Below are 16073 nucleotides of genomic sequence, written 5' to 3'. Positions count from 1 at the left end.
TTAGGTCCTGTGATGCTTTAAGGTCATTGTCTCTTGAGAAAGTGAGGGGCATTCAAGCACTATGTGCCTCCTGCCTGTTTACCAGGGAGCATGGCTGACAGCCAAGCATTGGTTTCAATCAGTGCAACATTCCAAGTCTGAGAGAAACCCTGTAATACCATGTATGTAATCAGAGTGACTCTGCTTCTTATTGTTTACTCAAGAAATGTAATGTGACCCTCAAAATGTAACTCATATATTGTCTAGAGTTTTCTGAGAGAAAAAGAGTTTTCAAGATTCAGTAATAAAGTTACCATCAGAACGTGTGTGCTCCTTTTCTACACCTCAGATAGAAACAGTTTATTTCTCACTGACATCATGGATGTTTTTCTCCGTGAGAAAATAATGTAAGATTGTTGTTAACTTCCAACTCATCTTCCATACATTTTAGAAAAGGAAAACAAGGTGATAAACAGTGGACAGGCATGTTCTTTCACTGGTAAAAGTCATATGATCTTAACCTACGTAGCCTTAGGCATGGCTATCTCTTTTGGAGATCAACCTTGGAACATATTTCGTCTATCCTAATGCCAGTGACTATCCATTTAAGCCTGTTTTGCCTTTTCTTCCCTTTAATTATATCATTACTATTGCCTCATTTCACATAAAAAATTTTTGATAAATGCAATGGTTTCTCAGGAAAATTTCAATAATATAATCTACAACGGATTTAATAGTGAAAATAAAATTAAGATAAAAAATACCAATGGACTCTTTAGATGTTCATAAATACCCTTGTTCATTGTGGCACTAAATAATGGTAAATGCTAGTATGATTTCATCCCTTTTAATACTCTCAGCCACTGGAAAAGACTACGATCCCCCTCATTAAATTAAATAATTTAAGTAGAAGTACAATTATCATCAATATCTGATCTATGCTTACTGTGAGCATGAATGTGAGGGTTTGTCTTAATTAAATTGATTAATGTGGAAAGACTCAGATCTCTAGGCCTATGGAGGAACTCCTAAATTGTGTAAGAGTGGGGAAACATTTCCTATCCATATTCTACAATTTTAGGAAATTGCACAAGGTTACACCTCTAGATGAAGAGTTACAGGCACTTAATGGCTACTGAAAAAGAAAATTAATCTTCTCTAGGGACAAGCTTTTTGATAGATTACCTAATCACACATCATCAACCCTAAATACATGTACATATGAGAAACACTAAATAAACTCAGCAGGCTGTATATGTAAATTTATATGTGTGTATATGATATATATCACAATTAATTGGTGAATGAGAGGCATAAAAGAGTGAAGAATCCAAGCCAAGCACTGATAAGAAGCAATTGAGCATGCATACATTTGTTTACTTTCTATATTTGACTATTAATATGACGTGGTCAACTGTTTATGTTCCCACTGCCATGATGGACTGTAACATGGAACTGTGAGAAAAATAAACCCTTTTCTTTAAGTTGATTGTTGTAAGGATATTTTAGCACAGAAAAAGAAATTAAACTAGAACAGCCATTGAATGTGGAAATATATTACATACTTAAAATAAAATACAATGTCCATAATTGCTCAAGCATATTTTTCCTACTATGTTCATCCAAAGCTACAGAGATCATTCATCACATTCACACAAGCACATGCATACATGCTAACACACTAGCAGATCTCAGATGGAAGGGTGTAGATAGTTTGAATTGCTTACATAACATAATTGTATTATATTCCATGAGATTATTTTATAACAATGCATTTATTCTAATTCTAAGAATGGTAATTTAAATTAACTGCATGCATACATAATGTACTGTTTTATTTTTACAACTAGAAACAATAAAGTTAATAAGTACAAGCTGTCTACGGAGATCAATTTGAAAGATTACTTATTTAATTAATATGCAATTTAATTAATTAATTAATTAATCCCTACACTGAATTAGTAGAGATGCTGTGTGGTTCTTATCCTTTTGAGAGTTTTATACTATGGCCTTGCACGGAGAGAAAGTAGCAGTTTATTTGTTACAAACCAGAAAAGACCATTATGCAGAAGCATGAGTGTGAACACAAGAATAGTGATAAGAACAGTAGGAAAGGGGGAGCCACAAGCCTTTACCTTACAGGGCTGTTAGAAGAATCCGGGTCATGAGCTGCTACAGTGCCAATGACATTTCCCACCTGCGTAGCTTCTGACACCGCCATTGGGTACAAGGGTGAGGAAAACTCAGGGGGCTCGTCCACATCTTCCACGATTATCTTTACGGTTGTTGTGTCACTGAAGGGACCCAAACTTAGGAAGCGGGGATCAGCATCACGATTTGCAGCTTCTATGCGCAGCGTGTAACTTGTTTTGGATTCAAAATCGAGTTCCTGTAAAGGAAGTTATTGGGGAAATTAAATTACCAATTAGATAGTCAGCAAAGCAAGCCTTTTCATTTATGAATGTCAATAACCGTAGAGGGGACTCTGTCATGAAAATGCACCCTCAGCATTCCAACACAATAAGAGTTTATGCCAATCAGAGTCCTTGTTAGTTTTCTGGCTCAGACTATGGTAGTGCTTTTGAGCTGACTTTAATCCACTCTACTGCCATGCACATCTGGGGCAGACACAAGTCTTCATAACATTATCTGAAAGAATATGGTCTGATTTAAAATAATTTCCAACAAAGCATTAGTTTAATATTCTTAACTCATACAAACCATCTACCTTACTTAGGAATATATGCTAAAATTTAAAGGAAAACCCCGTGTCTACTCAATCGCTCATTTAAAAAATAAGTGGCTTAGAGGCTGTGCTCATATTTAGAGTTCTCAGGTGCTCTAAATGTAGATTTAATGGAAGTGGAAGCATATCAATGTTTCTCAGATTCATTCTACAGCCTTTATGTAAAGCACTGCTCCTTTCTTTATTAAAGCACTCATCAACACTGCTTTCTTTAACAGCTCATTGCTAAACAAAAAAAGCTCTCTATTTAGATGTCCGATAGTTATATTTCAGAATTTTATATTTGTATGTGATTTCCTAAGAAGACTAATGATGTTAAAATGTTATTTAAAAGCATTCACTGGAAGCTTGCTTACAAAATTAAATGTTACACTAAAAAAAGCAACATCTGTTCAAATAAAGAACTATATATATGTGGTATGAAGCTGATTGGAACAATAACTCGTGAAGAGTGATCACTTTTCATAGGTTCTGTTCTCAGTCTCTTCACTGAAGAAAATCTCAAGTCCTCTACATATAATGATACAAAACAGAAAGACTTTAATAATAAAGAACACGATAGATATATGGCCAATTCCAAAGGACATTTTACTTAGTAGAAGTATTTAACAAGAAATACATTGAAAATTTAATAGTGGTAGTTGGAATGCAAATTTACCTAATGTTCTTACAGGCATATGTATGCACATATGTGGATATTAAGATAATCCAATTCATCTCAAAAAGTGTATAAAATCAACTAAAATGTATTCTAAATAATTTACATTGTATAGAATACATTAGCATATATTAGATGCAAAAACATATACTATATCCTATATGTCCTTATAATATATAATAGCTATGTATATAGTACCTATAGTATAAACTATGTTTTATTGATACTATAAATGAAATAATATATTTTATTATTATAGAATAGATAAAATTGTATAATGTTATTATATTATTTTATTCTATGAATATAAAATACACATATATTTATATGTACATTATGTATACTCTAGTAGCTGTAGTATAAACTATATTTTACATATATGTATCAACACTCTTATACACATATTCATATCACACATACACACTATACAACATTTATTGCTCAATGAAATTTTGCTGTTCCTCTTTTGCTAATAAAAAAGAAAAATATATAAATTGACACACAAAATTGGTTCATTTCCTAACCTAGACAAATATGTCTCATGTGATAGTTGCTACCCAGATTGTTTGGTCCCATACTCTTATTCTCAGTACTCAATTTGCTTTAAGTTTAGAAAAGAAGCCCAACTAATTCTCACCAAATTGGAGCAAAAATACCAAATTAAAACATTGATATTGCACACAAACCACCTAAATATCGAATTAGACCTTTGACCCTGATGATCCTTATAACCCAAATGGAACACAAGGAAAGAAACACAATGACATATATTTTGCTCTTGATCACAAGCAAAGCAAAACAAAACTAACTGTGTTAACAGCTCCATGGAGGAGATTTAATAGTGTGAATCAAATTGGAGCTTCCATACAAATTGCTGGATAAATGGTGACACATATCTTGGTAGAAACTATGCAGTATTTTAATGAGATAATTTCATGTTTAAGTTTTTCATTTTTATTTTATTGTGGGTACTATATATGTTTCTAAACTCATACAAAGGTATAACTGTGGAAATGAGAGGACAATTTTGTGGAGTCCGTTATCTCGCTCCACCTTTACGTGGGACCCTGAAATCAACCAAATATTCCATGTTTGCTATGAAAGGACTATCACAGAACTGAGGCATCTCCTGAGACCCTGCCTGTTTGTCTATAATTTATGAGCATATACAGACACTTATGATTTTCCTGCTCCTACTATGAGGATTTGATTTATGATATTCAGGATATGTACAATTACAGAAATGTTTTACCTATTGGCCTGAAATCAAACATATGTCTTAATATAGCAATTAAACTATAAGTTTCTTTATTGATGTGCTAATTATCACTAAATATTAATTACAGAGTTATGCACCTGGATATGTACAAGCACACGTCTTTTTAGGAAGTCCATCAGGTAATTCTGACACAAATTCTCATTTAAAAACTTTACAAAGGTACTGAAATCTTCCTGAACTTACACTTAAAATCCAACAATTGTATTTTTGGTTGTGAGCCTAGCCTTTAATGGCTGAGCCATCTCTCCAGGGGGGTGGGCTGGGGGGAAGGGAAGGGGGGAGGGGGGGAGAACAAGGGAATCTGTGGCTGTTATGTAGAACTGAATAGTATTGTAAAATTTTAAAAAAAAAAAGCCCCCATTCCTAACCTGTAAATACACACTTTTCACAAAAAGCAGCCATGTAGCATTTTAAGTTGCATTCTGGCCATTTAGAAGATTGGAGATAAAAAAAAAAAAATCCAACAATTGTTTGTAGGGGTGCCAAGAAGAGAGCAGAGAATCTGTATTCATCTGAAAGCATTTTCACACAGACCTTGACAGACAATGAACATTTTGTATATAACACAAACCATAAGAGAAAGGTTCTTATCCAATATTATGTTTATATTAAACAGGGAAGGTTACGGTTGCATTTCTTATCTCTTTGCAAACCAGTGCAACCTCTCAACTACCTTCAAGATATTCAATCAGGCTTTCAACATTAACAAAAGTTAAAACAAATACTTCTGTGTTCAAGAAAAAGTTTGTCTCATATACAAAAAAAATTTTAAATTAACTATGAAAGTGAATGCAATTATTTTGTAGTAACATATTGTAAACATATCTTGAAGGCAGCAACAAGAATTATAGAATCTGGCTGTTATAAATTAATATAAAAACAGCAGTATGTATGAAGACAATCTGTCTAGAAGCATTATGAAAATAGAATTATCAAGGAATTTATGCAAAATACTATAAATCAAGACTCAAAGAATTGGTACATAAAAGATAGTTGCAGAATATGTCAAAATAAGTCATGAATCCATTGTTCAAAAAGGAAGTGTATTATAAAATTCTATAGTATTATGAAACAACTTGAACATATTTTAGAAATGACATTTTAATTGATTTTTCCTCATTATTGTTATGCTATGCAGGAAATACATTTAAAACTATTATATTTGTTTATCAGAATAATCCTTCACAAAGTGGCAATGATAACTGAAAAAGGCTCAGGAGAAAAAAGATGGACATAGAGACACAGGGACAGAGTCTGACCTTGTTCTCTTTAATGTCTGAGACACATAAGACTGGGAATCATATAACAAACCAGTATCACATAGATGCTTCAAATACATAAGTGTACAAGTAAGATTAATGAGGCTGGGCTTCCCTGAATCATAAAGATCACAATTAGTGAAGTCACATGGGAACTACAGCTGCCACTTTGTCACCTGTGAATGGATTCTGATGTCAGAAACAGAAACAAAGGCAGAAGCAGCTGGTTTGATAAAATTTGTTCACTGACGGTAAATGACAGTTTTTCAAATTTACTATCAGCAAGGATGAAAAAAATTAGCATTAAAATAAAGTTTTATATATACATATATATGGCCAGAGTCAGCTGGTTTCCTGTCTGGAGCCAGACAATAAACCTCAGACTTTGCAGGCTGTGTGTTCCCACCACATGTGAAGGGACAGGTATAGTTTCACATCAGCGATTCTACAAAGATGAACACTGGTTCAAAGTCTGTGTAATTTCTATGTATCCCAAAGCATCCTTGTTTCCCAATGGCTTAAAATTCTAAAACATTGTGACCCATGGTTTTATGAAAAACAAGTACAGTGGTTTTCAAACCACTGAATAAAAAATCCACAGATGACAAGACTACCATTCAAGGCTGTCCACAACAACCACACTATACTAACTGATCACTTCTCTTCCTTCCAAACATTTCGTTATAATTAAAATGAACTGAGCAGGAGCAGGGGAAGGAGGGGCAATTGTGGTTGGTATATAAAATGAAAAAAAAGAACATTTAAATAAAATGAAAACAGAAAAAAAGGAGCTGTGCACACAGAAAGCACACATGCCACCTGCTGGTCCTCTTTCTCCTGCAACTTCATTTTTTACATTTATGGAAATTGTTTTGGAGACCATTATCTTCTGTATGGACAAGCCTATAATTTCCTTGCATAAGAAATAATAGACTTTTATATCAAGAAACATTCATGACCAAATAATTTTGTTCATATTTTTCGTTAAGATGTATTAGAATTTTTGAAATTATGTGTATGCATGTGTATCTGTGTGGGGGTATGTGCATTTGAATGCAGTCATCCAAGGAGGCTAGAAGAGAACCTCTGGTATTCTGCAGCTGGAATTACAGGCAGGTGTGAGTGACCCAGTCCTCTACAACAGTAATGAATGCTCTGAACCTCTGTGTCATCTCTCAGGCCTCTCTGTTCATATCTTTAAAACACATTTAAGTAAATGTGAAGCTAGCATTTGTTTTGGGTTGATTATTTATGCTCTTTCAAATTGTCATGCTGATGTCTTAACTACCTCTATGGCATTGGGAGGTTAGCATTGATGGGGCTTTGAGGAATGCAGTCTTTCCTCAACTTGCCTGTAAGAAGGAGCTTCCACACACTCCATGCTCTATCTGCCATATGAAGGCACATTGAGCAGAATCATCTCAGAGCTAGGAAGAAGGTCATCAACAGTAATTGATTCTGCATTGACTTTGGACTGCCTAGGTTCTAATTTCACAATAGATTTTTATTGCTTAGACAGAACCCTTTGTTATTTCATTATAGAAGCTTTAATGAGATTGTATAGTTTTTTTTAAGAGTTGTGAATACAAAATAGTAAAGAGTTTTAGAGAAAGTTCAAAAAGTCCATATTTAAAAGACAGAAATGTCCTATGAACTCATAGCCACATAGGCTCCCCATCAATTCCCTTTCTGCTCTAACAGACAGGATTTCTTCAAAATTTCAAAGTAACCTTGTATTGTATATTATCATGTCTAGGACACCTGCACACTTCACTAACAATAAAGACTTTTATAAATTTGGAAGACTACAAAAGTTATCAATAGAGGATGGGGCAGCATTTACACATTTATTAGTTCCTGTCCTTTCTGTGAAATAACAGATGCATCACAGATGAACAAGATCACCATTGCCTTAATGGCATATACAATTAAACCACAGCTGAGATGAAGTTTAAATAAATACATGTTTAAAAAGGAAAGAATGGTAATAAATATCAGTACCACAGCTTTTCATTTCTGCTTCCTCTCATATCTATATCCATGTAGGTTAAAGATATATTCTATTCATTCACAAAACAATAAAAATAATAGAGCCAAGCATGCTTTTTGCCATTTTAACAACATATTCTTTTAAAGTATTTCATAAAGTAATTACACCACATTTTTCTGTTCAGTCCACCTTGGCTCCTGTTCTATAACCAAGCACATTCTCATTCTGCTCAGTGATCTCCTTTAGGTATTGCACCTTTGGCCAAAGCTTTTGGTGATAAATTAGGAATGTATCCGTTAAGTCTTTCATTCTGTTCTATTAAGTATAACACCATGGTGACAATTGGGCAGACTAATATGTGTATGATGTGTGTGTGTGTGTGTGTGTGTGTGTGTGTGTGTGTGTGTGTGATTTTATGTTTAATATTGACTTGCTATAAAATATGTCTGGTTTCTTGCCTTTAAAAACATTCAACTCAAGGACTGGAGAGATGGCTCAGTGTTTCAAAGCAATTGCTGTTCTTCCATAAGTCCCAAGTCCATAAGTCCCAATTCTGAGCACACACATCAGACAGCTCACAACCATCTATAACCGCAGTTCCCAGTGATCTGACATGTCTTCTGGCAGATATGTGCACATATCATATAAAGACATGCCATAGAAATAGACACATACACATAAATATAAAATACAATTTAAAAAGAACTCTGCTCTGACTTGATCTGTTTTGTAGCAGACATAAATCTTGTCTTCCACTACCCTTCCTTCTTGATTTGATGCTTATCAAACTTATTATTTCTAGGTTAGTGTCTGTGATTAAGACAATGTCAATAGGCAAAATAGCCTGTAATAAAACTCTCCCTTAAAGATAATTTTACTCTACATATACTGACTTCTTTGAATCTTCAAGGTGATCTAAAAGCATGGAGAAAGCATGCCTACATAAAATAATTCTGCACATATCATATAATAATTAAGCTATTTCCCCAGTAGATTCTAAAAGACAAACACAACCTATTTATTATGCACAACAGCACTCCTGTCCTTTCTTGTTGTTCCCTGGGTTGTGACCAAGAAGGTCTTAATGTTCTCTTCAGCTTTAGTAAATTTAGACAGTCTGCTTTTGGCCTCTTTTTCCTAAGAACATTTTCTTTAGAAATCATTTCATGTAAATAGTTTCTCTGTTCCTTTGAGATTTAAACCTTTTTAAAAGCTTTTAGCCATTTTTTCACAACCCAGGGTTATCTCCTTCTATGACCAAAGAGCAAACACAATGAAATGCAGCCACCGAGATGAGGCAACCTCTTACATCCAGTCAAGGGAGGGGTTGGTGACTAGATTTAAGGGTCCTTTTCATAGTGTAGAACTATCTGTTGTCATAAAGAAGCAAGAATGGCTGTAAGCAAACACTAATGAGCCATGAATTCTCATTTTCAAATTCAGTTTTTAAAAAAGTTTGAGTTAATAAAGTTGTATTCAGATCTCAGTTTTATGTAGCAACTTTGATTTTTTTCTCTCTTATTGCAATTGTCTTGAATTAAAGCCTACCTTGTCTGATTAATTTTATCCAGTGTTGTTTTTTGTGTGACAACTACAAGTAATATTGGAAAAATGAGGGTTTGTCTTGTTATTATTTTGAATCATGAAACATACACTAAGCTATGAACAGAAGTAATTCATTATAGGAAGGTAGTGAGGATAATATATAGGGAAGACATTCTGGTTTTATTTTGATGTACACTCTTGATGATGTCACAGAGGTTCATAAGTTGAGATGACAAGAGTTGTCTGGTATAGCCTGCTCTGTGAGAGGATCGACTTTTTCATGTCCATCACAGTAGTTTTAAGACAGGATAATAAAATAGTAACCATAGATATCTACAGTAGATGACAACTATCTTGGATACCATAGAGATACTTTGATTCATAAATAAACTAAAATATCTAAGGTAAAACAACTTATGGGAAATACACCAAAATAAAGTTTAAGTATTTAAGAGTGAGTCAAAAGCAAAACATACACCCCCCACACACACACATTGCGAGAGAGAGAGAGAGAGAGAGAGAGAGAGAGAGAGAGAAAGAGAGAGAGAAAGAGAATCTCAGAAGGTATAAAAAAGTTGAATAAGCACTATAAACTTAAGAGAGACAAAATGTTACTCCTTTTCACCAGTGCCCACTGGCATTATATGTCAACTTTAAGTACAGAATGCCTGGCTAAGTCTACAAGGGTTTTAATGAATGTGTCTCCTTCTCCTTTATATTTTTTCATCTAGATTAGTTTTCATTCCCATAGAAATGCTCAAGCTTGTCTTCTCCATTATTTTCCTACAGATATGATAGCAAAAATATACAAATTTCATGTTTAAAAAACATGAATTTGTTATTTAGTAGTTTTGGTACCAGGAGTTGAAATTCAAGTTCCTAACTGAGTTGCATTCCTTCATAGAGGCTGCAGATTCCATTAAATAAAAGAGGAGTTGCAGGGGGTGAACCATAATCAGAATATTTTGTATGAAATAGTCTATTTTTTATAAAACAAACCAAACCAAACAAATAAAAGATAAAATGAGTTTGTTTTCTGTTACTGTAAGAAAATGCGTGAGAAAATACCACAAGTAAAAACTTAATTTTTCCAGGATTTCAGAAATATGAATTTATGTTTACAAGGTTCCATTGCTGTGGGCCGGTAGTGAAGCAGACAATCATATCAGAGAGAAATGCAGAGTAGTATGTTCTGCTCACCTCATGACAACGGAAGGGGCAGGAGATAGAGAGCGTAAGAGGAAGAAGAAAGCAGGAAAGGGAAGGAAATACTTACATCAAAAACCAATACATAGTTGAAGAATCCAGACTTTTACTAGTTATGACCTTAATAATGTGTTGGTAATGAACCAATATTACTTGGGATGTGAGTGTGAGGAGACCTCAGTAATGTCTGTTCTTAGTGTTCCTGGCATAAATTAAGGATAATGGCTATCTAATAAGAAGCACACACCCAATCCCTCTTTGCTGTGAATATCTGTTTCTCTGATTGGTTGATAAATAAAGCTGTTTGGCCAATTGTGAGGCAGAATAAGGTTAGGCAGTACATTCCAACTAGAGAGAGAGGAAGAAAGGAGAGTGGGGAGAAACCAGCCTGCTGCCCAAGGAGCAACAAGATGCTAGCAGACCATTAAATCCACAATCAGGTGGCAATATAAAGATCAATAGAAATGGGGTAAGTTGTAAGAGGTACCTAATAAGAGGCCTGACACATAAGCCATATAGTTTGTAAATAATATGAGCCTCTGTGTGTTTACTTGGTACTATGTGGCTGTGGGATGCAGGTGAGAGAGATTCGTCCTTACTGTGGGCCTGGCAGGACAAGAGAAACTTCTGGCTACAACTCTTTTCTTTTTCCCAGTCACAAGCCTGCTCCACAGAGGTAGAACTAACTTACTTCATCTCATGTGGCTGATGCTGAGTCTTTGAGCTCATCTAAGATAAGCAGGAAAATCATTTAAATGTCTCCATTCTGGAAGAATAAAACAATTTGCTTCTCTGAGTCTTTTTCTGATCTCTTAATGGTTTTCTTGTTGTTGCTGTTTTAACAAGCAATGTCTAACATTCTTGTATCCTTTTCATACATTCACAGTTTGCAAGTGTACTCAACCACACTGTAAATTTATTGCATGTACAGGGACACAGCTTGTTCCTTTAAACATCTATCCTGCTTTATGTTCTCGAGCATCAAACCTTGCTCATGACCCAATAATATTTACTGCTATTCAACAAGCATGCCATAAAGGACATTCCTAGGTACATGGCTAGTTTGTATAACCCAATCCTAAAGGAACAACAAAAATATCCATCCATTAGTCACTGTTGTTGCTTTTAAATGTTCCCTTTGACCATTGTGCATATCATATAATGATTTAATCCTGTGGAATCTATTTTATTTTATTTTACAATACAATTCAGTTCTACATATCAGCCACGGATTCCCTTGTTCTCCCCGCTCCTGCCCCTCTCCCCTTCCCCCCAGCCCAACCCCCATTCCCACCTCCTCCAGGGAAAAGCCTCCCTCAAGGACTGAGATCAACCTGGTAGACTCAGTCCAGGAAGATCCAGTCCCCTCCTCCCAGGCCAAGCCAAGTGACCCTGCATAAGCCCCAGGTTTCAAACAGCCAACTCATGCAATGAGCACAGGACCTGAACCCACTGCCTGGATGCCTCCCAAACAGATCAAGCCAATCAACTGACTCAGTTGATCCAGGTGGGGGCCCCTCAGCCATTGGTTCATAGTTCATGAGTTTCCATTCGTTTGGTTATTTGTCCCTGTGCTTTATCTAACCTTGGTTTCAACAATTTTTGCTCATATAAACCCTCCTCTTTCTCGCTAATAAGACTCCTGGAGCTCCACCCGGGGCCTAGCCATGGATCTCTGCATCCAGATCCCTCAGTCCTTTGGATGGGGTTTCTAGCACAACAATTAGGGTGTTTGGCCATTCCATCACCAGAGTAGGTCAGTTCCAGCTCTCACTCGACCATTGCCAGCAGTCTATTGTGGGGGTATCTTTGTGGATTTCTGTGGGCCTCTCTAGCACTTTGCTTCTTCCTATTCTCATGTGGTCTTCATTTACCATGGTCTCCTATTCTTTCTTCTCACTCTCTGTTCTTGATCCAGCTGGGATCTCCCAATCCCCCAAGCTCTCTTTCCCTCGACGCTCGCTCTTCATTATCCCCACTCATGTCCAGGCTGTTCATGTAGATCTCATCCATTTCTCCATCATTGGGTGGTCCCCGTGTCTTTCTTGGGGTTCTGTTTTCCAGGTAGCTTCCCTAGTGATCTGAGTAGCAGTCCAGTCATCCTTGTTCCACATCTAGTATCCTCCTATGAGTGAGTATATACCATGCTTATCTTTCTGAGTCTGGGTTACCTCACTCAGGATGATTTTTTTTTCTAGTTCCATCCATTTGCCTGCAAACCTCATAATGTCATTGTTTTTCTCTGCTAAGTAGTATCCCATTGTGTATATGTACCATATTTTATTTATCCATTCTTCGGTTGAAGGGCATCTAGGTTGTTTCCAGGTTTTGGCTATTACAAACAATGCTGATATGAACATAGCTGAGCATGTGCTCTTGTGGTATGATTGAGCATTTCTTGGGTATATGCCCAAGAGTGGCATAGCTGGGTCTTGGGGGAGATTGACTCCCAATTTTCTAAGAAAGCACCATATTGATTTCCAAAGTGGTTGTACAAGCTTGCATTCCCACCAGCAGTGGATGAGAGTTCCCCTAGCCCCATATCCTCTCCAGCATTTAAAATGGCTTTATTGGAATTGGCCAGTAAAACTCATTTAGAAATCAACATGTCATCTTAAAAGACAGGAAGTAAGGAAACATTTTTCACTTTTATGATTAATATTTTTTGCCTTATAAATTTTATAAATTTCATGACTTATTGAAAAATATTTCTCTCTCTCTCTTACACACACACACACACACACACACACACACTGAAATAACTGTGGTAGTAACTGTCAAAACCAAAGGAAAACACATCTAAGGAAAAAGTCTTAGTGTCTTTCACAAATTTACCATGTGTTGGCATCTAGATTAATATCAACTTTCATCAAAGAATGCTGATTCCTTATTGATGGAGTAGATGTTACATCTGCATATGTACATGTATATATTGTTTGAGATCCATCTAAATAACCAATCATAGGGTTTGTATTGATTCATCATATCTTGTTCTCATAAAAGCTCCAAATGTATCCTTCATTCACAGCCTAAAATAAAAAACTACTTTTACTACAACATGAGAAAACTTCTCTGCAACTTAGCTAATTAGATCAAATCTATGAAGAAAAATTTGAGTGAGAAAAGAAAAACAAAAACACCTGAAACTCTATTGTGTTCTCCGTGCAGCCTCAGCAAGAATTTAAGAAGTAGTGAAATTCAAACTTGCCTTTGGGAAGTTTCACTGTTTCACGTATTAGGCAACATACACATTTGCACACAGGAAAGTAAACTCTAGATATGACAGCTCTGTGCATATGAGCCAAAGGTTGAATGAACAGCACACATTCTATCTCTTTCTTCCTCACAGAAGAGAGAAGACAGCACAGTTACCAAAAATTCTACAGTTATGCTCTACAATTTTGGCTTCATTCTCTCCCTTCCAGTTGTGGATATGAGGAGACTGTGTAGATAGTGTTGTCCTGATGCAACATGAACATATTGTCTGGACACTGTGACAAGCCATTTGTGGGCCAGAGGCTGGAAGTAGTTAGCCTTCAAAGGAAATACAGTTTGAAAATGCACAGTTTTTACTACATTATAACTATAATAACACATTTTATAAAAGAAAATTCCATATCTAATCCCAGCTGAGGTTTTATATTGAAAACTGAAGCACACATCTCTAAGGAAATTTATAAAAGACTGAAGTTCTTACATTGTAAATTAAGGTATAGAAATGTACTCTAGGTAGAGTGAAAAATTCAGTTTCACTCAGATGGGATAATCTTTATCTTGATACTGTGTGAATCCCAAATCCCTATCTGAGTCATTATAAATAGTATCATGAAAGTGTTCATTAATGGCCACAGATTAGCCAATGCATTGCTCTAAATGTCTAACACTGTTATTTTATCACCATTTTCATCTTTTTACAACATAATCATTCTATTCATTATTCACAGAAGTTGTGCTTAAATTTTGGAAATAGTGTAAGTACTTAAGCACACACCAAGTCTTATGGATATTTTACTGCTGATCTCTTAAGCATTTTCTGTAAAGACATTCATGCAATAATTTCGTAACTGAAAGTAGTTTTTCACAATTCTCTCTCACAATTTATAAAGGTTCAATTTTCCTGTTTCTCCTTGTTCCTGAGCTCACTCCATCTTAACTCTAAAATATGCAAATGTTAAGACATGTGACAACAAATTACTCAAATTGCAATAAACATTGCTATGTGAGACTATATTGAGACTATATAGATAATGAAAAGGATATGAAGTTAAGTTCAATTATGCTATGAATCAGAAAAGAATACATTCAGATGATAATAAAGAATACACTCCAGATAAAATTTATAATCAAACTATAATAACTAATTGGACACTGGAGCACTTATCAAAATGTGAGAGACTATTTACATATTTGGAATGAATAGAAGAAATAAACATGTCTTTATCTGAAATCTTGCCAGTGAATTGACAATCTGGTTGTAAACATTTTCTTGTATTTAGGATGAAATGGAAAATTTACCCACAAATGGAATTTTTTTGTGAACTGTCCATAGTGTTTTATTGTTTGTCTTAGGAATTTTTTAAGTATTCACAGCAAGAAAAAAGGAGAGCTCAATGATTTTATTTCAGGATTGCTCAGTTATACTTAGAATATGAATAAGAAAAGGCCCTTCAGATTTCACAAACAATGCCACAAGGTTTTGGCACAAGAAAGCATGGAAATGAGATGTGCCATTCAGTGTCCAGAAAATTCCATAGGTTGTGCAGGGTCTCTGGAAATGTTTACATGGGCCTTGGCTCACTGAGGTCTTGGCAACATAATGAAAATGAAAATCCCTCATTTTGATTACACAATTAGATATTAGCCAGATATATGAATTCTAAGAATAGAAATTTGAATTCTGCGGTTACTCCAGCACAACTTCAGGTACAAAATATCAGCCAAGAATCTCTTCTGATGTGAAGAAAGTAAATATAGATTTCATTGGCTTCAAAACTAGGGGTTTGAAGGTCATTCCAAGATGCCCAAGGGTACTGTGGCACTTGTTTGGGGAGTCTAGAAATGTGAAAGTGAGGGATTGAGAGTCTACACACAATTCTCACAAATTTGCCTTTCAGGTAAGCATGATGGCTAGAAGATCACACAAGCATTTTGATAATTTGAGTATAGTAAAGCTATTGATGTTAGTGTAATTTTATTAGCTGTCACTAATGGAAATCTCATTACTCCTAAGTGATGCTACTAAATGAACAATTTTTTAGAAGTATAAAGTATAAAAATGTAAGATATCTGATTCCCATACTCTATCATAATGAGCATTTCACTATTTTTATTAAATTAGTTATTAAAATGCCTTATTAAACAAGCACAAATTAAACTATTTCAAAACTAGTTGAAACCATAGAGACAACTTT

The 16073-nt window shown here is 35.2% G+C and overlaps 1 protein-coding gene across 2 annotated transcripts in view; it reads right to left on the bottom strand.

Moving 5' to 3' along the window:
• Cdh7 (cadherin 7) overlaps positions 1–16073 on the bottom strand; it is a 143419-nt gene that overhangs the window by 45245 nt on the left and 82101 nt on the right. For both annotated transcript variants that reach the window (XM_015986427.3, XM_006992852.4), the window contains exon 7: positions 2115–2368. In XM_015986427.3, the coding sequence (XP_015841913.1) occupies positions 2115–2368 (254 nt within the window). The remainder of the gene's footprint in view (positions 1–2114; positions 2369–16073) is intronic.

The sequence above is a fragment of the Peromyscus maniculatus genome, chromosome 11 (genome assembly GCF_049852395.1).
Source record: "Peromyscus maniculatus bairdii isolate BWxNUB_F1_BW_parent chromosome 11, HU_Pman_BW_mat_3.1, whole genome shotgun sequence".
Classification (NCBI taxonomy): Eukaryota; Metazoa; Chordata; class Mammalia; order Rodentia; family Cricetidae; genus Peromyscus; species Peromyscus maniculatus.
This window is presented reverse-complemented; position numbering and strand designations above follow the sequence as displayed.